Source organism: Cervus canadensis, chromosome 16 (assembly GCF_019320065.1).
Source record: "Cervus canadensis isolate Bull #8, Minnesota chromosome 16, ASM1932006v1, whole genome shotgun sequence".
NCBI classification, from domain to species: Eukaryota; Metazoa; Chordata; class Mammalia; order Artiodactyla; family Cervidae; genus Cervus; species Cervus canadensis.
In genome coordinates, this window is record NC_057401.1 from 33404964 (window position 1) to 33425859 (window position 20896).

Genomic DNA, 20896 nt, shown 5'->3' on the forward strand with positions numbered 1-20896 from the left:
ATTGCTGCTACCAGAGTTTCCATCTTGTTTCACAATCTCTCTCTACATTGGGCAATTTCATTCCCTCCTGTGGCTTTAGATTTCCCCTCCATCCAGATGGCTTACAAATACTGCATTTATAGCCCAGGTCTCCCTCTGAACTGGATATCTGTGTAACTCAGTTCAGTCACTCAGTAGTGTCCGACTCTTTGCAACCCCATAGACAGCAACATGCCAGGCTTCCCTGTCCATCACAAACTCCCAGAGCTTACTCAAACTCATGTCCATCAAGTCAGTGATGCCATTCAGCCATCTCATCCTCTGTCTCCCCTTCTCCTGCCCCCAATCCCTCCCAGCATCAGGGTCTTTTCCAATGAGTCAACTCTTCGCATGAGGTGGCCAAAGTATTGGAGTTTCAGCTTCAGCATCAGTCCTTCCAATGAATATTCAGGACTGATCTCCTTTGGGATGGACTGGTTGGATCTCCTTGCAGTCCAGGGGACTCTCAAGAGTCTTCTCCAACACCACAGTTCAAAAGCATCAATTCTTCAGCACTCAGCTTTCTTTATGGTCCAACTCTCACATTCATACATGACTATTGGAAAAACCATAGCTTTGACTAGACGGATCTTTGTGGGCAAAGTAATGTCTCTGCTTTATAATATGCTGTCTAGGTTGGTCTGTGTTGTGGCTCAGCTGGTAAAGAATCCACCTGCAATGTGGGAGACCTGGTTTCGATCCCTAGGTTGAGAAGATCCCCTGGAAAAGGGAAAGGCTACCCACTCCAGTATTCTGGCCTGGAGAATTCCATGGACTGTATAGTCCATGGGGTCACAAAGAGTCAGACACGACTGAGCGACTTTCACTTTCACTTTCAGGTTGGTCTGTGTAGCTAGTTGACTGCAAACATCACACAGTTCACATATCCAAACCTTATATCCCATCTTATTGCCAATCCTCTGTTTCTTCTCTTGAATTCTCTGCTTGGTAATTGAAACAATATCTTCCTAATCGTTAAACGCAAATATCTGTAAATCTTCCTAAAGCCCTCTACAGGTCCATCTCTCTCAAAGCCCACAACATCCAATCAATCTGTAAGTTCCATTATTTTGTAAAGTCTCTTATCTCTGTTTCTTCTTCTCCATTCCCACTGCCATGCCCTCTGCCTTGGGCTCTCATCATTTCCATCTGGGCTACTATGTTAGTCTTCCTATCAGTCTGAGACCTCTAGTTTTGCTCAATTTCAATTCATTCCACACACTTCAGTATGAAGATATATGATAAATCTGACCTTATCACACTGTTGCTTAAATTTGGTGTTGTCTCCCTATAGCCTTCTGAATAACGATCAATCTCCTTAACAGGGAGGAAAAGGTCATTCTTCATCTGGCTTTTAATTGCTACACCACCCTCCGCTTTCTCCTCTGAATCTTTTATTTTGGTTAGATGCCTTTTCTGCAAATTATGCAATAGCCTTTGCTTTTTCTTTCTGTTCACGTGTTGATTTTGCTGTATCATATCTAACTTTAGTCGAGTTTCTAGTCATTTTATCTACCATGGAATCCTAAGAAACTAACATCATATATCATGCTAAATAAATAATTGTGTGTTCAGTCATTCAGTCATGTCTGACTCTTTGCAACCCCATGGACTATTGCCCACCAGACTCCTCTGTACATGAGATTTTCCAGATAAGAATAGTGTAGTGGGTTGCATTTCCTCCTCCAGGGAAATAAATGATTACTGAAATAGTAACTAAATTCATGCAGAATATTGACACTCTTTAGAAAAGCAAATGCTTTTTTTTTTAATGGAGGGAATAACCCATATTCAAGTGAACATATAATTGGAATTGCCATTAAAGTTGACAGGAAGTGAAAACAGGCTTAATAAACATTCCAACTACTCTCTCTGCATGCATTTAGAAAACTTGGCAGTGAACAAATAAAATTTATTGTATATTTACATGTTAGTTTATCTGTTATATATTGATATTCTTGGGGAACAAGTAAGACTATGCCTATAGAAGCTGCTATCTTGAAAGGAACTATAGTCTGCAATGAACTTATTATGGATTCAAATTTGGAGTCATAGGTAGGAGTCAAATTATGAAGATACTCATATGCCATACTAAGTAACTTGGGCATAATCCTGAGGATGATAAAGGAACCTCTGAGGATCATAATATGGTCAGAGTTGCATTTGAAATCTTTGTGTTTTGTGGAGATGAATTTTGAGGAGACAACAACAGAGATAATAAGTGAAGAAGGCTATTTTATGGTCCAAGGAGATGATGAAAAACTGAACTGTGTCTGTAATTCTAGAGGCAGAGAAGGAGATACGAGATGCAGCTCAGCTTAAGAACCAACAGTTCAGTAATGAATTGGAGACAGTAGAGCATAAGGTCAAGTGCTCAGTTCTGAATAAGACTCCTTGGGTTTGAATTCTGATAAATTCCTTCACTTATCATTTACATGACTCCAGGCAACTTAATTATCTTTCCTGAATCTCAGTTTCTTATCATAAAGTGGGGTAATAATAATATATACTTCATAGGAATTTGGAAAAGATTAAATGTGTTAATAAGTACAAAGTGCTTAGAACAGGGTCCAATGCAAAGTAAACTCACCATAGATGAAAAATATGGAGACATGAAGTCAAAGGAGACCTCCAGTGGATGGTAGGCCATCAGAGAAGACCTGAGATGTGTGTGTGGGTGTGTGTGCATGTGTGTGTGTGTGTGTGTTGGAAGGGGAGATGGGGAATGTTCCCAAAGAAGAGTTAATTCCAAGAAGAAGATAACGATTGATCTCTGGGTAGAGTTATCTTGCCCAAAATAGATTATATAAAATATATAAATGTGAGGGTGGAGTTTGAACTGGAGACAGAAATTTAGGTACCAACAGCATATACCAGAGCATCACTGAAGTCTTGAGAGTGCTTAAGGCCAGTCCAGGAGGTGTATAATGAGAGAGGAAAGAACAGAGAGAATGGAATTCTAGAACATGCCAATATTGAAGACCTAGGCAGAGAAGATGATCTTTTGAAGATAATAGAGAACTATATTCATTATCTACTGTTATCTTTCAAATTATCCTGAAATTTAACAGTTAAAAGGGGATGGCTAGGTGGTTTGACTAGGTACCTTAGTTGAGGATGACTCATAAGGTTTCAGCAATCTGCTCTTTCCAGGTTCCTTTTGTCAATTAGTGAGAGATGCTTTTAATAATAATAGTAAGTAATGTATTTTTTTATTCTTTATTTGTACATACAAACTTTTAATGAAACTTCTAATAATCTTTTCTCTTTACTTTTTATTTCCACTCTCTCTCCAAACCTCCTCAGTTTGAACTATGAAGTATTTTCTGAGGTGTTCTATCTCTTCCATTCCCAGGGCCACAAGTAATGTTTGTTTCTATTCAAGAAGCATCCGTTGATAAATTTTTAAACAGGATAGATTTCTCTAACCCCTATAAAGACCTTCTGGAAGACACAGCCACACTTGCCCCCCCGCCCCCCTCTGTTTTCAGCTTCTCCAACATCTGTTTATTTGATTCTCATAAAGAAACTTACTTCCATCTTTGTGTCTTCCTGCTTTCTGTAATCTTGCCTCTTGACCTCTCTTCAAAGGCTTTTGTTCTCTTCAGAATGATCCCACATATTGGTCCGTCTCTGAATGCCTATCACTGAGCTCAGACTTATTTTTGAATGGATGGATTTGGAGCTTTTCAATCTAGCTCTTGTCTCTAGGCTTTCTGGGGGACGACCCAACCCTCACTATTTCAGGCTTTACTCACTACTACCATTCTAGCATAGTGAAACAAGACCATTCAACAGCATTCTAACTGACACCCTGACTAATATTCCTTTATACCAGCAAGCAGTGCTTCACACAACTAAGTTGATCCTTGCCCAGGGCTGGTTCCTTTCTAGCCAATTCAGATGTAAGCACAAGAGCCTACAAATTATGCTACTCTAATCCTACAACCAATTAGAAGACTATGAACTAGGAAGAACTTAGCCTTCTAGAAGAGTTAGAGAGAGAGAGTTTTCCGGTGCCATTTTGTTCAGCTTTGGCACTTCTCAGCATGGAAATTGTGGAAAGAGTGGAGTTGTCTTCAATCGCTCCTTAGATTTCAAGGCAATAGAAATTTATTCATCTCACTCTCTTTTTGTTAATTGAAGTATAGTTGATTAACAATGCTGTGTTAGTTTCTGGAGTACAGTAAAGTGATTCAGTTTAATATAGCATACAATATTATTGCATGATATATATATATATATATGTATTAATTTTTCAAGGCCAAATGTTCCAGAAAAACTTTTCCATGAACCTTTTCTTTATTTACCACAGAGAATTTGTCAAGCCCTCTTTGGCAGTGTAACATAAAAATGAATAATTCTGCCCTGGAATCAGATTTCCTGGGTTTCATTGCTGACTGGGCTACTCCCTAGCTGTGTGATCTTGGAAGCATTTTTTAACTTTTATCTTCTTATCTGTAAAATGGGGATAATTTGAGAAATTAAAAGATAGGAAACTAAATATTTATGTAAAATACTTTTAGCAACTATTGACACAGAGTAAGCACTCACAACATATGTTATGTTAGCTATATTGAAGCTGCATATTAAATTTAATAAATTTTTTATTGTCATCCACTTTTCACCAGGCAATTTACTAAATGGTGAAACTACAGTGGCATGTGGGTAAGATGGGTATGGTCCCTGACTTCTAGGAGTTTACCATCTGAAAGTCTATTAAATAAGCAATTATAAAAGGGAAGAGTTTTTCATTTTGTAAGAAGAACCATGAGAACTTATAGGAAACAGATTTGTTAGTCGGTGGGATGAGGAAACATCTCCCTAAAGAAGTAATGTTTAAGCTCAGACTTGAAATAGTAGTGGGGATTCACCAGACCAAGGGATATATAGTACGTATGTGTGTATGAGTGTGTATAATGTTTGTGTTATGGGAAGGTGGAGGAGGCAGGGGAATTAAAGAAGTTTCCAGAGAGTAAACACAATATAAACGAGCCCTGTGGTGGGAGGAAACATAGGCGGTGGAAATGGAAAGGAGATCAGCGGGCTGGAGTGTAGATAGGGAGAGACTAACTTGGAACAAATCTGGTTTAGACTTTATCTCAAAGGCAGTGGGAAGACAAAGATTTTAAGCAGGGAAGTGACATGGTTAGGTTACTCTTCCCCTTTTCATTGAGCACCTTCCTTTAAAGAAAATTATACACATTTCAATCTTTCCCATTAGATGATAACTTTGGGTTTCTTGTCTTAGTCTTCTTGGGTTGCTATAATGAAATACCAGGAACCAGGTAGCTTTGAAACAACAGAAATTTACTGCTCACAGTCCAGGAGACTGGGCATCTCAGATCAGAGAGCTAGCAGGGTCAGGTGAGGGCCCTCTTCTGGGTTACAGACTTCTTGCTGTATCCTCACATGGTTTCCAGGGACTAGGGAGTTCTGTGGAGTCACTTTTATAAAAGCACTAGTCTTTTCATGACCGGCTCCTTCCACAGGCCCCACCTTCTATTAATAATGCCATCCCATTGGGCATTGGGATTTTAACACATGTATTTAAGGGGAGACATACACATTCAGATCTTAGCATTCACCGTGCATAAAAGTCACTCAATGTATGCTACTAAGTCCCATCTGTGTCACTGACTAAAGAGATGAGTGTCTCTTTCTAGACAAGAGTTGCAGCCTGCTTCAGGGGACCTCTGGAAAGAGAGTTTAATTGTCGAGATTAACAGCTCTCCTACTGACGCCTGACAGTAACCAAGTTGGCTAAGAAAGTTTTGTTTTATTGAAGTATAGTAGATTTACAGTGTTATGCTAATTTCTGGTGAACAGAAAGCTAATTCAAATATATATATATATTATATATATATATATATTCTTTTTAAAATTCTTTTCTATTATTGATTACAAGATATTAAATATAGTTTCTTGTGCTGTACAGTAAGACCTTGTTGATTATCTATTTTACATATAGTAGCTTGTTATCTGTTAAGCCCAAGCTCCTAATTTATCCCTCTCCTATCCTTTCCTCTTTGGTAGCCAGAAGTTTCTTTTCTATGTCTGTAAGTCTGTTTTGTAAATAAGTTCATGTGTTTTAATTGAAAGTTTTAATTAAACAGCTAACTAAACATCTAGGCTGTTTTAGCTAAACAACTAGTTTTAACTAGTAACAACCAGGTTGTTTTAATTAAACAGCTAGTTTTAACTAAACAACTAGGTTGTTTACTTCAGTCTTTTTCATGCAAAAATGAGCGCGGTTAAAAAAAATCAAAAAGTCCAAACAACATAAAAGATAATGCAAGAAAAAGCAAGCCTGCCACTACTCCAGAGATCTGTCTCTTCACAGTTTGCCTTCCCAAGGGTGAACACTCGGTGGGTTGTCTATTTTTCCAGTAATTTTCTACGCATATAGAAGTTTTTCTCTTTTTTTTTTGATTAGGCAGTGGAGTGAAAAGATTAAGAGGCAGACAGGGCTCAAGTCTTGAAATTTCTACTTAGATTAATTGACATGTGTAAAATGCTCAAAATAGTGCCTGGTATATAAGGCTTCTGAAGGGTTAGCTTTATCATTTCTTTTCTTTCTTTTTTTACACAAATAGAAATATATTGTACATCTGATCTATTATGCAACTTGCTTTTTAATTATTAATATGTTAAGTTTTGAAAGCTTGCTATGTTCTAAGCCCTTCATATACATTATTTCATTGATTTCTCATAGCAACCTTTGGGCCAGGTGTGGTGATTATCCCTATTTTATAGACTAGGGATCAGACTGGGCACAGAGAGGTTATCGTGCAATGTTCTCAAGGTTATCGAATTTGTATTTAAATACTGGCAGTCTCACTTTTGTGCCTTCACTCTTAACTTCTTTGCTCTACTCTCTTTCAAATAAATTGCCTGATTTTTGTCTTTTCATGTTTATTGTGGGTGGTTTTTGTATATTTTCTCTTAGACCAAAGCTGACAAGAACTTCAGAACTGAAAATCGTGAAGAAGAGATACAGGTACTCAGAACTATTATCGAAGAGAAGAAATTAAATTTTAATGCAGATTTAAGTATAAAATATACACCTGTTGAAGCAACTGAAAAGCATAAATGTATGGATTGTGGACATTCTAACAAAGAATACATCCCAAGTCCTTCCAACAAGGGTGCTGAGGCTAGATTTCGATTTACATATTCCAAAGATGAAATTTACAAACTGTTGTCATCATTTTCTTCTAAGCAGGTAAGATCAAACTTTAGCATAGAAAATATAATGGAGTATTTCGCAAACTAACCAAGCATCCTTTTTTAAGTGTAATTGTTTAGAACAGATGGTGCTCATAAGATAGAGAAAAATAATACTCAACAAATCTTCAAATGTGTAGGTAGCTAGAGGGTCCAGAGGAAGAAAGTTAACTGGAGAAAAATTGCTTCAATTCAGTAGTAATGTGAGTGTTTGTGGTTACAAATAGAACAAGCATATTAAGAATTCAGAGCATACTTTTTGGGACTCTCCTGGCAATACAGTGGTTAAGACTTTGTGCTTCCACTGTAATGGGCACAGGTTCGATTCCTAGTTAGGAGTAGCTAAGATCCCACATGCCTGTGGTACAGCCAAAAAACAAAGAGAAGAATTCAGAACATTCTTTCTGACTGAGATTGTGGTAACAGACTGTTTAATCTATATTCTCTTCAGAATTACAATGAAAAATCATGCTCAGGAATTTTTTGGTAATTCATTGCAATGTCTTAAAATGATGACTACTTACTATAAAGTGTACTTCTAAAGTAACAATGCCTTGAAATTATATACATTACATATGAAATTGTCTGCTTACTTTGTAATCATTCATTTAATCTGAGACTTTGAAAATGTGTTTGTTTTTTAATATTTAATCCAGGTTTAGTGGTTTGTATCATCTTTGGAATAAATATAGAATATACTTTCCATAATCAGTATGATGCTGGTAAAATGCTCACCTCCCTTTTCTGATATCACAGTCACCTGTTTAGGTATCCTCCTACCACTTAAAAAATAATACTCCTTTACTCTTAGTATTTATATTATGCCTAATTGTATAATTTTTTTTTTAAACTTTTGTATTATGGTATAGCCTATTAACAATGTTGTGATAGTTTTCAAGTCAACAGCTAAGGTACTCAGCCACACATATATACATGTATTCATTCTCCCCCAAACTATCCTGCCATCCAGGCTGCCACATAGCATTGAGCAGAATTCCATGTGCTATACAGTAGGTCCTTGTTGATTATCCATTTTAAATACAGCAGTGTGTACGTCTCCATCCCAAACTCCCTAACTATCCCTAACTCCCAACAACCATATAACCGTTTCTTATAGGTCAGTACATTGCCTCTATTCACATGCACACTCACTCAAAGAGTGCAGTTGGAAAATCCTTGAAGTCATTCAACAACTATTTAATTGTGGACTTACTATGTGGCTAGGCATTGTTCTGGGTGCTTAGAATACATTTGTGAACCAAACTAACAAAGATTCTTGTTCCTCATGGAGCTGAAAGTTTAGCAGGGAAGATAGATAAAAATAAGCATAACAGCAAAAAAGGGAAGCTATAGATTATTTTTAAAATGACAGGTGCTACAGAATAAAATGAAGAGTAGAATAGCATAAGGCAATCAGGAGTCCTGGGCAGATGGCAGTATTTAGAAAGAAACTTAGGGGACTCCACTGGTAGTTCAGTGATTAAGCATCTGCCTTCTAATGCAAAGGACTTGGGTTCAATAACTGATGAAGAAAATAAAATCCACATGCCACTGGGCAGCTAAGTTTGCACACTACAACTACTGATCCTGTGCACCACAACTAGAGGAGCACATGCTCTGCAATGAAAACTCAGCTCAGCACAAAAAAATTAAAATAAAAAATTAAGGGATTCCCCTGGTGGCTCAGTGGTTAAGACTCCAGGCTCCCAATGCAGGCGGTCCGGGTTCGATCCCTAGTCAGGGAACTAGATCCCATATGCTGCAACTAAGAGAATGCATGCCACAACTGATAAAAAAAGAAGAAAAGAAAAGATTTCATGTGCTGCAACTAAGACCTGGAGCAGCTAAATAAATGAATAAATTTTAAAAAAAATTAAAAAGAAGTTTAGGATAGGCTTCACTGAGAAGATAAGATCTGAATAAAGATTTGAAGGAGAGGAGATAGTCAAATATAACTGGCAGAAGGATCTATTAAAGACAAGTCCCTAAGATGGCAACATACTTGCACACTGGGCCAAAGTAAACCAGAAGGAGAAAAAGTTAGTGAGATTACCCTGAATCAGATAATAAAAGGACTCACAGCCTATGATAAGAGTTTAATTTTTTTCAGTGAGTGACATGAGGGACCATTGGAATGTTTTGAATAGGAGATTGACATATTTTCATATATTTTAAATGACTACTGTGGATATTGTTGGGACAAGATTATGAAAGTTAGTAGCAAAAGCAAGAAGATTTGTTAAAACCTACTGCAAGAATCTAGGTGAGAGATGATGGCAGTTCAGAAAAGGAAGTTGTAGAGTCAAACGTGACTCAGTTTTTGGTCTGAGCAACCAGAAGAATGGAGTTGCTATCAGCTGAGATGGAGAAAACTTCAGGTAGAGCAGGTTTGGAGAAGAAGACCAGTAGTTAAGTTTCAGGTTATGTTTGAGACATCTATTTGACATTCCTTTGGAGACATAAAGTAGTAAGTTGATGTTATGAGTCTGACATTTGGGAAGGAGGTCTGGAATTAAGCTTAAAGTTTGAGAAAGTATGAAAGTCGCTCAGTCATGTCTGACTCTTTGCGACCCCATGGACTATACAGTCCATGAAATTCTCCAGGTCAGAATACTGGAATGGGTAGCCTTTCTCTTCTCCAGGGGATCTTCCCAATCCAGGGATCGAAGCCAGGTCTCCCACATTGCAGGCAGATTCTTTACCAACTGAGTCACAAGCTATTAATAAATAGATGGTTCCTAAAGTCATAGGATTTAATATTGCATAGGGACAAGGAATGTTAGGTCCAATGAATTAAGGTAAATTGGACGTGGTCAAACAGAAGAGGACAAGGTTGAACATTGACATCTTGGGAATGAGTGAACTAAAATGGATGGGAATGGGCAAATTTAATTCAGATGACCATTATATCTACTACTATGGACAAGAAACCCTTAGTAGAAATGAAGTAGACCAAATAGTCAACAAAAGAGTCTGAAATGCAGTACTTGGGTACAATCTCAAAACCAATAGAATAATCTCAGTTTGTTTCAAAGGCAAACCATTCAACATCACAGTAATCCAAGTTTGTGCCCCAACCATTAATGCCAAAGAAATTGAAGATTACTGGTTCTGTGAAGACCTACAATGCCTTCTTAGAACTGACACTTAATGTCAGGTGTCCTTTTCATCATCAGTTCAGTTGCTTAGTCATGTCCAACTCTTTGCAACCCCATGGACTGTAGCACAACAGGCTTCCCTGTCCATCACCAACGCCTGGAACTTGCTCACACTCATGTCTATTGAGTCAGTGATGCCATCCAACCAACTCATCCTCTGTCATCCTCTTCTCCTCCTGCCTTCAATCCTTCCCACTTCAGGGTCTTTTCTAATGAGTCAGGTCTTTGCATCAGGTGGCCAAAGTATTGGAGCTTCAGCTTCAGCATCAGTCTGTCCAGTGAATAATCAGGACTGATTTCCTTTAGGATTGTTTGGTTTGATCTCCTTTTCATCATAGGGGTTTAGAAGGCAAAAGTAGGAAGTCAAGAGACATCCAGAATAACAGGCAAGTTTAGCCTTGGAGTACAAAATGAAGCAGGGCAAATGCTAACAGAGTTTGTCAAGAGAACACACTGGTCATAGCAAACAACTATGCCGTTTCCAGCAACTCAAGAGATGGCTCTACACATGGACATCACCAGATGGTCAGTACTGGAATCAGATTGATTATGTTCTTTGCAACCAAAGATAGAGAAGCTCTATGCAGTCAGCAAAAACAAGACCTGGAGCTGACTGTGACTCAAATCATGAGTTCCTTATTGCAAAATTCAGGTTTAAAAAGAAGAAAGTAGAGAAAACCACTAGGCCATTCAGGTATGACCTGAATCAAATCCCTTATGATTACACAGTGGAGGTGATGAACAGATTCAAGGGATTAGGTCTGATATAGTGCCTGAAGAACTATGGATGGAGGCTCATAACATTGTACAGGAGGCAGTGACCAAAACCATTCCAAAGAAAAAGAAATGCAAGAAGGTGAGCTGTTTGTCTGAGGAGGCTTCACAAAGCTGAGGAAAGAAGAGAAGATAAAGGCAAAGGAGAAGAGGAAAGATATATCCAACTGAATTCAGAGTTCCAGAGAATAGAAAGGTGAGATAAGAAGACCTTCTTAAATGAACAATGCAAAGAAATAGAGGAAAACAATAGAATGGGAAAGACTAGAAATCTATTCAGGAAAATTGGAGAAATCAAGGGAACATTTCATGCAAGTGTGGGCACAATAAAGGACAGAAACGGTAAGGACTTAACAGAAGCAGAAGAGATTAAGAAGAGGTGGCAAGAATACAGATAAGAACTATACAAAAAAGGCCTTAATAACCCAGATAACCATGATGGTGTGGTCACTCATCTAAGGTGTGTGTGTCACTCATCTTGGAGTGTGAAGTCAAGTGAAATTTAGGAAGCATTACTACAAAAAAACTAGTGGAGGTGATGGAATTCCAACTGAGTTATTTCAAGTCCTAAAAGATGTTGTTGTTAAAGTGCTGCACTCAGCATGTCAGCAAATTCAGGAAACTCAGCAATGGCCACAGTACTGGAAAATGTCATTTTTCATTCCAATCCCAAAGAAGGACAATGCAAAAGAATGTTGAAACTACTGTAAAATTGTACTCATTTCACATGCTAGCAAGGTTATACTAAAAATCCTTCAAGCTAGGCTTCAGCAGTCCATGAACTGAGAAATTCCAGATGAACAAGCTGGGTTTCAAAGAGGCAGAGGAACCAGAGATCAAATTGCCAACATCCTTTGGGTCATGGAGAAAGCAAGGGAGTTCTAGAAAAACATCTATTTCTCCTTCATTGACTATGCTAAAGCCTTTGACTGTATAGATCACAGCAAACTGTGGGAAATTCTTATATAGTTGGGAATACCAGACCACCCTACCCATCTCCTGAGAAACCTGTACATGTGTCAAGCAGCAAGAGTTAGAACTTTACATGGAAAAACTGACTGGTTCAAAATTGGGAAAAGAGTAAAAAAAGAGGCTATATATTGTCACCCTGCTTATTTAACTTATACGCAGAGTACATCATGTGAAATGCTGGGCTAGATGACTCACAAGCTGGAATCAAGGTTGCTGGGAGAAATATCGACAACCTCAGATATGCAGATGATACCACTGTAAGAGCAGAAAGTGAAGAGGAAATAAAGAGCTTCTTGATGGGGATGAAAAGGAGAGTAAAAAAGCTGGCTTGAATTCTCAACATGAAAAAGCTAAGATCATGGCATCTGGTCCCATCACTGCATGGCAAGTAGAAGGGGAAAAAGAAGGAGAAGTGATAGATTATCTTTCCTTGGCCTCCAAAATTACTGCAAAAGATGACTGCAGCCATGAAATTAAAAGATGCTTGCTCCTTGGGAAGTAAACTATGACAAACCTAGACAGCATAGAGACATCACTGTGCTGACAAAGGTCCATATAGTCAAAGCTATGATCTTTCCAGTAGTCATGTATGAATGTGAGAGTTTGGCCATAGAGGAGGCTGAGAGCCGAAGAATTGATATTTTGGAATTGTGGTGCTGCAGATGACTCTTGAGACAGCAAGAAGATCAAACCAGTCAATCCTAAAAGAAATAAATCCTGAACATATGTTGGAAGGGCAGTTGGTGGAGTTGAAGCTCCAATACTTTGGCCACCTGATGCGAAGAGCCTACTCATTTCCCTGATGCTGGGAAAGATTGAGTTCAATAGAAAAAGTAGGTGGCAGAGGATAAGATGGTTAGATAGCTCATGAATTTGAGCTAACTGTGGGAGATGGTGGAAGACAGAGGAGTCTGGTGTGCTGCAATCCATGGGTCCCGTAGAGTAAGATGCAATTAAGCAACTGAATAACAAAATATATAGATGGTTGCTTCAAGCTGTAGGCCTTTTAGTGTGGTTAGGAAAGGGAAGATCAAAGACTAAACTCAAGAAACTTCAATAGAAAGTGGTCTGAGGAACCAGGAGTGAAGGAAAGAGAATGTAGCCAGGGTAATGCCATAGAACCTAATTACTCAAAGTGTGTTCTGTGACCAGTAGAAACAATGTCACTGGGAAGTTAGGATCTCAGACCCTACAACAAACCTACTGAGTCAGAACTGCATTTTGACAAGATTCTCTAGATGTTTATACTGTATGATTTGAGAAGCACTATCCTAGATGACAAAAAAGAAAAGAGTGATGAACTGTGTCAAATGTACTAATATATGTAAGAGGATATGTAGAAGTGACCACTGGCTTTAGCATTATGAAGATCACTGGCACCTTCAGAAGAGGTTTTGAATAAAAGAGAAGTTTTGTTGGGAGTGGAGAGGGCAGCAGCAGGACTGGTTTAGATTTAAGGGAAAATGGGAAAAGAATTGGAAACAACCAGACTAGAAAACTCTTTAAAGGAATTTTACTTCTAATTGGGCTTCCCTGGTAGTTCAGCTGGTAAGGAATCTGCCTGCAATGCAGGAGACCCCTGCATTCAGATTTGAATGCAGGTTCAATTTCTGGGCTGGGGAGAGTTCCTGGAGAAGATAGAATACTACCCACTCCAGTATTCTTGAGCTTCCCTGGTGGCTCAGATGGTAAAGAATCCACCCGCAATGCGGGAGACATGGGTTCATTATCTGGGTTGGGAAGATCCCCGGAAGAGGGCGTGGCAGACATTCCAGAATTCTTGCCTGGAGAATCCTCATGGACAGAGGAGCCTGGTGGTCTACAGTCCATGGGGTGACTAAGAGTCGGACATGACTGAGAGACTAAACACAATAAGGGCAAAGAAATGGATGGCAAGTGGTCAGACAAGTAAAACCAAGAAATTATTTTATTCCTTTAAGATGGAAGAAACAACAATGGATTTGGATGGGAATGATCTATCTCTAAAATAAGCTGAACCAAAGAATATAATGTCTTTCTGACAAGATACACCTCTCAATGTTAGCAAATGAAAAGAAATTCAAATATGTTTTGTGCATCTTTGAGATTTTGTTAAGAATTATTATGCAATTAACCAAATGGAAAACATATAAATATGGAATAAGTTTTTTTAAGATTCTTGTTAGATACTGAATCACCCAGTATCAGTTGAAGTTAAGCCCTACAGTGTAAACAGTTGTGCTTCTAAAACATAAAAAATTTGCTGTGATGTTTATACATACCAAGATTCACCTTTAAAAAAAATAATAAAATGTTTTAAACTCCTATGCAATCAACATGTGTTCACCACAACTACAGCAGGAAAATTTTAAAAGAACCTTCCACAAAATCATGGGATCTCAATTGTGGTTTAGTTTTGCCTGGGACAGTCTATAGCATTGAATCAAATAGTTCTTTGTCACTGCCCCAGTTTTCCTTGGGAAATGTAAGCCATCATCCCTGGGAACATTTAAGTGCTGAGGTGTTTAGATTGACTTAAAAACTACTTCTTAAAACATTGTCTGTCTTTTCCTGTTATCAAAGCTTCAGAGGACTTAGGAGAAGGCACAGAAAGGCCTGAGACCTAGGTTTTCAGGACCAATCTTTGCCACAGATTTGGGGAAAATAATTTGATACCTTTGTATCCCAGTTTCCTTGTATGTAAAATAAGATTGGGCTTCATATATAATGTCTACATATCCTTCCATTGTTAACATTTTAAGTCAACTTAGTGAGGTATAATTTACATAAAATAAAATGAAAATATTTTAGCATATAGTTCCATGAGTTTTGACTGTTATATCCACCTTTGTAACCACCTCCTCAAACAAATGCAAAATATTTCCATCTCCTCAAGAAAATTCCCTCATGCCCTTTGAATCAATCACCTACCACCTAGAAAGCAACTGCTGACCAGATTTCTCTGACCACGGCTTAGTTTCACCTCTTCTAGAACTTTATATAAATACAATAGAGTCATATAGTATATGGGCTTCCCAGGTATCACTGGTGGTAAAGAACCCTCCTGCCAATGCAGGAGCATAAGAGACAAGTTCAATCCCTGGGTTGGGAAGATCCCCTGGAGGAGGGTATGACAACCCACTCCAGTGTTCTTGCCTGGAGAATCCCATGGACAGAGAAGCTTTGCAGGCTTTAGTCCATAGGGTTGCAAAGAGTTGGACATGACTGAAACAACCATACACACATGCACACATACAGTATAAACTCTTTGGTGTATATTTCACTCAGGAAAATATTTCTGAGATTTATTTGTGTTGTTGCTGTAATGGTAGTTCATTCCCTTTTATTGCTCACTAGTATTCTTTTGTGTGAATAGACTACAATTTGTCTATTAATTCTCCTGTCAGTGGACATTTGTTATTTTCCATTTTAAGCTATTCTGCTCTAAGTTGCTATAAAAGCCTCTTACAGATCTTTTTGTGAACGCTTTTACTGATCTTATGTAGAAATGAATTTGCTGGCCATGGAAGTGCTGACTTTTTTAAGAAACTGCCAAACAGTTCTCCAAAGTGGTTGTACCATTTTACCCTTCCACCAGTAATACGTGAGAGTTCCATTTTCTGTACATCTTAATCAACACTTTTGATAGGATTTTTAGTTTGTCGTTCATATGGGTTAAAGTGTTACCTTGCAGTCATGGCTAAAAAACGTATTGACTATGGAAAGTCTAAATTTTGTGAGTTTTGAATTTGAAATAAGGGTGATAAAATTCATGTTTCTTTTCTTCTGCTCTGCAATAAAGGAAAAAATGTATCTGCATGTAAAAGGAAAAGTTCACCTGGGAAGATTTGTGATGAGAAGTCGGGATGTCATGCTGCAAACAACTTTCTTGGATTCTATAAATACTCTGCCAACTACTTATGAAAAAGGGGAATATTTTGCATTTTTGGAAACCTATGGAACCCACTACAGTAGCTCTGGATCTCTTGGAGGAGTCTATGAACTAATATATGTTTTGGATAAAAAGTCCATGGAGCAGAAAGGTATACTGAGAAATAGAGCTCTAGCTTCCAATGTTGTTTGAATCAACCACTATTTCTAGCACTAACCTCTTCCAGTGTTTAGCACTAAAAATGGTGGTAGAGTTCTATAACCTACTTCTTTGAAAAAATTCTTTCCCTGCCTTTTGGCCTCTAAAATCCTATCAAACAGCAAGTTGACTTCCACCTCAGACAGGATAACTTGGCCATGTACTACTCAGCAAGGCTACTGAGAAATGCACAAATTCATATTGCAATATAATGTTATTTGGTGATGCTGCTTTTAGTGAAGCACTATTTACAAACGGCTTCCCAGGTGGGGCTAGTGGGTAAAGTACCCAGCCGCCAATGCAGGAGACCTAAGAGATGCAGGTTCTATCCCTGAGTTGGGAATAGACCCGAGGAAGGCATGGCAACCCACTCCAGTATTCTTGCCTAGAGAATCCCAAGAACAGAGGAGCCTGGTGGGCTACAGTCCATTGGGTCACAAAGAGTTGGACCTGACAGAGGCAACTTAACACAGTCCACAGCACTATTTACAAGGTGAAAGAAAGTACAAGAGACATCATTTATATAACCTCTTGCTTAATCTGTAGACTGGTTCAATTATATTTGTGCCAATTATCTTCAAAGTATTCTTGAGAATTGGAAAGAAAATGTTGTAAAGTTTCTCCGAGAGTAGAAGGAAGAAGCAGTGGTAACATCATATAAGTCTAAAGCAAGTGTGGAAAATTAGTTTTACCTCATATGATAACAATTCTAACCATAGAGTGGTAGTTGAATTGGGTCCATATTGAGTAGGTTTCTGACCACAGTTGAAATCATAGAAGAGACTCTTATTGATCCTCAATGTCTGCCATATGTACAGAATAGGTCTGTGATCTACATAATTAAAATCCTAGCCTAAAGACTTCCTCAAAGCCTTTTAAAAATAAACTAAATGCAAATTTTATATGTTAATAAATTTTAATTATTGATTTTGTGGGTAATTATGGCTAATTACAATACTCTTTAAAGAGGTGATAGATGTCAGCATATCTTTTTTCTCTGTTCTCAAAGTTTTGGGGTGTATCTCTTAGCAAAGGAAATGTTGCCAAAACCACTTCTATGGCTTCTTATCCTTAACCTCTGTGTCAAGTGAAAATAAAAGGGGGGTTCAGTTCTGATCCTAAAGCCTGACCTGTCCCCACAATGGATAAATATTTTGTAGATGAAACAAATCTGAATGGCCAGAACCAATTGTTTTTGATGCCTCAGTCTTGGACCAGTAGAAGCATTGCCAGGGGAAGTGGCGTATGATGTTTCTTGGCTTATATTGCCTCACAAGGCTATTTCTGAGAGATGGTATAAATAGGTCTCTAGGAGCCCTGACTGGTAGGCTATATTGATAGATATCACATGGAGAAAGGGCACAAAAGGGATATGTCTTAAATAACCTGAAAATCAGAAGAGAAGGGTGATCAAATCACAAAGAGCCCTTCAGGCTAAGAGTTGCTTTGGTGAAAAACCCCACAGGTTGAAATCTTTCATCATGGATAACTCAGAGCTACCTGCTTACATCTATGTACCTTCTAGCCTTAGTAGACAAAGATGATTAGGTCAACCCTGGGTCTTTGAAGAGCAAGTCACTCTTCTTACTTTTCCACTTTGCCACACCCAAGGAACAAGTCACATCCTCCACCTCCGTGTGGGATGTCCAGACTCTGTCTGGTCATAGAAATATCCACAGCTGAGGTAGAGAATCTAAGCTTTGGGGGTCTCTTAGGTATTTTCATCCTCACCTTAGAATCCTCATGCTTCTTAAGTTAAGGTTGGAAATTTAGTATTCTGAATTTCTAACATTGTCTTCCATTTTTATTCTCCTTCCTCCCTCCCCATTGAAAATTCCACAGAACATTTCTTAAATTCTCACTAATTGTGGGTACATCAAAGCTACTTGTTGAATGAATGAATGACTAAATGCCCTAGGTATCTATTTCTAAATCTCACTTTGAGATTCTAATCCACTATGGGATTAATTTAGCCTATCCCTTTCCTTTTCATAAAGTATTTTGGCTTCCAGGAAAAATAACTACATGTTTATATATGTGTGTGTGATCGGAAATGATAAATAAGAGCAAAAGCTATAGGGTCAATGAGCTGAGGCCTGGACAGTTACTCTGAAAGAAATAATTTCCTCTTTTAAACAGGGGAAGAGATGATAAATTATATACTAAAGTAAATATTAGGATTTTTCTTCCTTATTACTGGAGCATCCACACACCACAATGAGTCAGCTCCCAAGACCAGTGTCTACTAAAGAGCATTCATAGGACTAGAACAAAGTGTCATGTATTTAAACCATCTGCCCAAAGCTGGTTCCTTAACTGTTTCATGATTCTGTACCCTCATCTGTAAAATGAGGATAATGATAAAGCTTACCTCCAGAGGTTAATGTGAGGATTAAGTTAGTTAATTCCACAAAATACTTAGAATGATGCTGGGCACATAATTATTCAGTACATGTTAGACATTGTCTCCCTTTTATGGTATTAGAGATAAAGGTCTTCACAATAACCACCCTTGTCTGACTCATGTTCCTTTTCACAAGCAGTAAATATATTTGTCCTTTACCATTAAGTTGACAAGCAAAGTCAAAGGAGACCAGTAGATTCTAGTATGAGGGCAAAGCGGGGCAGATATAACCTTACAGTTGAGTTCAGTAATAATGTCTAGGAATCTAAGTCAGTATGTTTCTTACAAAATAACAAAATTGGAATTTATTGATGATATTGATAGATATTATCTAATAATTTCTAACTAAATATATTAAACAGGTATTGAACTGAGGGAAGTACAGAGATGCCTCGGGTTTAATCTGGATTTGTCTCTGAGGGTTGGAGTTGAAGTTACAGGAAATATTGGTTTAAACCCTTGCTCAAAGAAGGGTAGCGGTGAAACGGGTAAGTATGATCTAACTTACTTGGGTAAAAAGAAGGAAGAAATGTCCATGAGAATTGCCCTGTCACTATGAGTCTTCTTTATTGTCTCGATTCTTTATTTAAAAACAAAACAAAAAACTAAAAGTGTTTAAAGCTATTTTACATTTTTTTCTTTCTTTTTATTTTTTTTGGCTGAGCCACACCAGCTTGTGGGATCTTAGTTCTCTGGCTAGGGATCGAACCTGGGCCCTTGGTGGTAAAAGCATATAGTCCCTACCACTGGACTGCCAGGAAATTCCCCAAAACTATTTTATCTTTATAGTGTTTTCCAAATGGCTATAAACACAAGTAACTTGGGGACATGTATTCAATGGCTGGGCCCTGAAGTGCACAACTCTGGCAGTGGTCATGGAAGATTTGTATATTTATCATGGCAATGGTAGAATACCAATGGTAGAAAAATATCTTGAGGAAAGTTTTCTTTATTTTCCCCTAATTTTAACAAAGCTTCTGAATGGCCTAGCGGAGGTGCTGTCTGTGTCCATCAAGAGAGGAGAAGGCCAAAGCCATCTCCTTAACACTCTAATTTTCCACCTGACTCAAAATCCCTAATTCATCCTCACCCAACTGGTCAAAAAGTACAAACTTCCAGTTATAAGATAAGCACATACTGTGAATGTAATATACAACATGATGACTCTAGTTAACACTGCTGTGTGATGTGTTTGAAAGTTGCTAAGAGAATAGATCCTAAAAGTTCCCATCACAAGGAAAAAATCGTTTTTGTAACCATATGAGGTGATGTATGTTAACTAAACTTTGTGACAATCATTTTGTAATATATATATGTGTGTATGTCAAGTCATTATGTTGTCCACCTTAAACTTACACAGCGTTATATGTCAATTATATCTCAATAAAACTGGGTGAAAATGGGAAAATCCCTAACCCATCCTTAACGTTAAGTCAGTACATAACTTTTTAAAGAAATACAAATTGCTTGGTATAAATATTACTTCTGTTGCTAGTCATTGGCAGATTTATAATCAAGAGTGGTGCTGGAGTTCTCAATTTTTCATTCTGACCAGAAATACTTAAGAGCATTCTCAGAAATGCAAATGCCTAAGACTCACCTTTAAAGAGTCAGCTGATAGTGGAGAAGTAGAGGAGAGGAAAGCCTAATATTTTTAAAAGCATACCAGTCACGAACATGTGGTCATGAATGGAAACTACTGCTGAAGTGAGAAGAAAGCTGACCTTGCCATCAAATGTCATGATTTCAAAATTTGACCCTGAAGCTTACTGTGTGATCTTGGGCTAGTCACTCCACCTCTCTGAGGTTCAGTTTTCTCATCTATAAAAATAAGGAAGGATAAAAATATCTTCTTGAAATTAGATTTTTAGTTCAAAAAATTCACAACTCTAAATGATTCACCCAAATCTTTTTAAAAGTGGTTTGGTCTGGGAGAGACTGAGGGAGAAATGTGCAAAAAAAAAAACGTGGTGGAAAAAAATTTTGCTTTTTATTTTATTCTTTTTTATATTCTTTGATATTTTATAATAATAAAATAGTCTTAAAGCAAATTTATACAAAATATAAAATATAATTTTGAAAGTAAGTCTTCAACAAAAAATGCATGCAGTCAAGGTTTATGTTGGACTTCCCTGGTGGTCCAGTAGTTAAGAATCTACCCACCAGTGCAGGGGATATGGGTTCTATTCCTGGTCTGGGAAGACTTCACATGCTATGGGGCAGCTAAACCTATGCACCACAACTGCTGAAGCCCATGTGCCCTAGAGCCCGTGC

At 37.9% G+C, this 20896-nt stretch overlaps 1 protein-coding gene across 1 annotated transcript in view; it reads left to right on the forward strand.

Moving 5' to 3' along the window:
• Window positions 1-20896, forward strand: part of C9 (complement C9) — a 63149-nt gene that overhangs the window by 27562 nt on the left and 14691 nt on the right. Inside the window, exons 6-8 of the mRNA XM_043489093.1 lie at window positions 6968-7243; window positions 15931-16171; window positions 18985-19110. Coding sequence (XP_043345028.1) covers window positions 6968-7243; window positions 15931-16171; window positions 18985-19110 — 643 coding nt within the window. The remainder of the gene's footprint in view (window positions 1-6967; window positions 7244-15930; window positions 16172-18984; window positions 19111-20896) is intronic.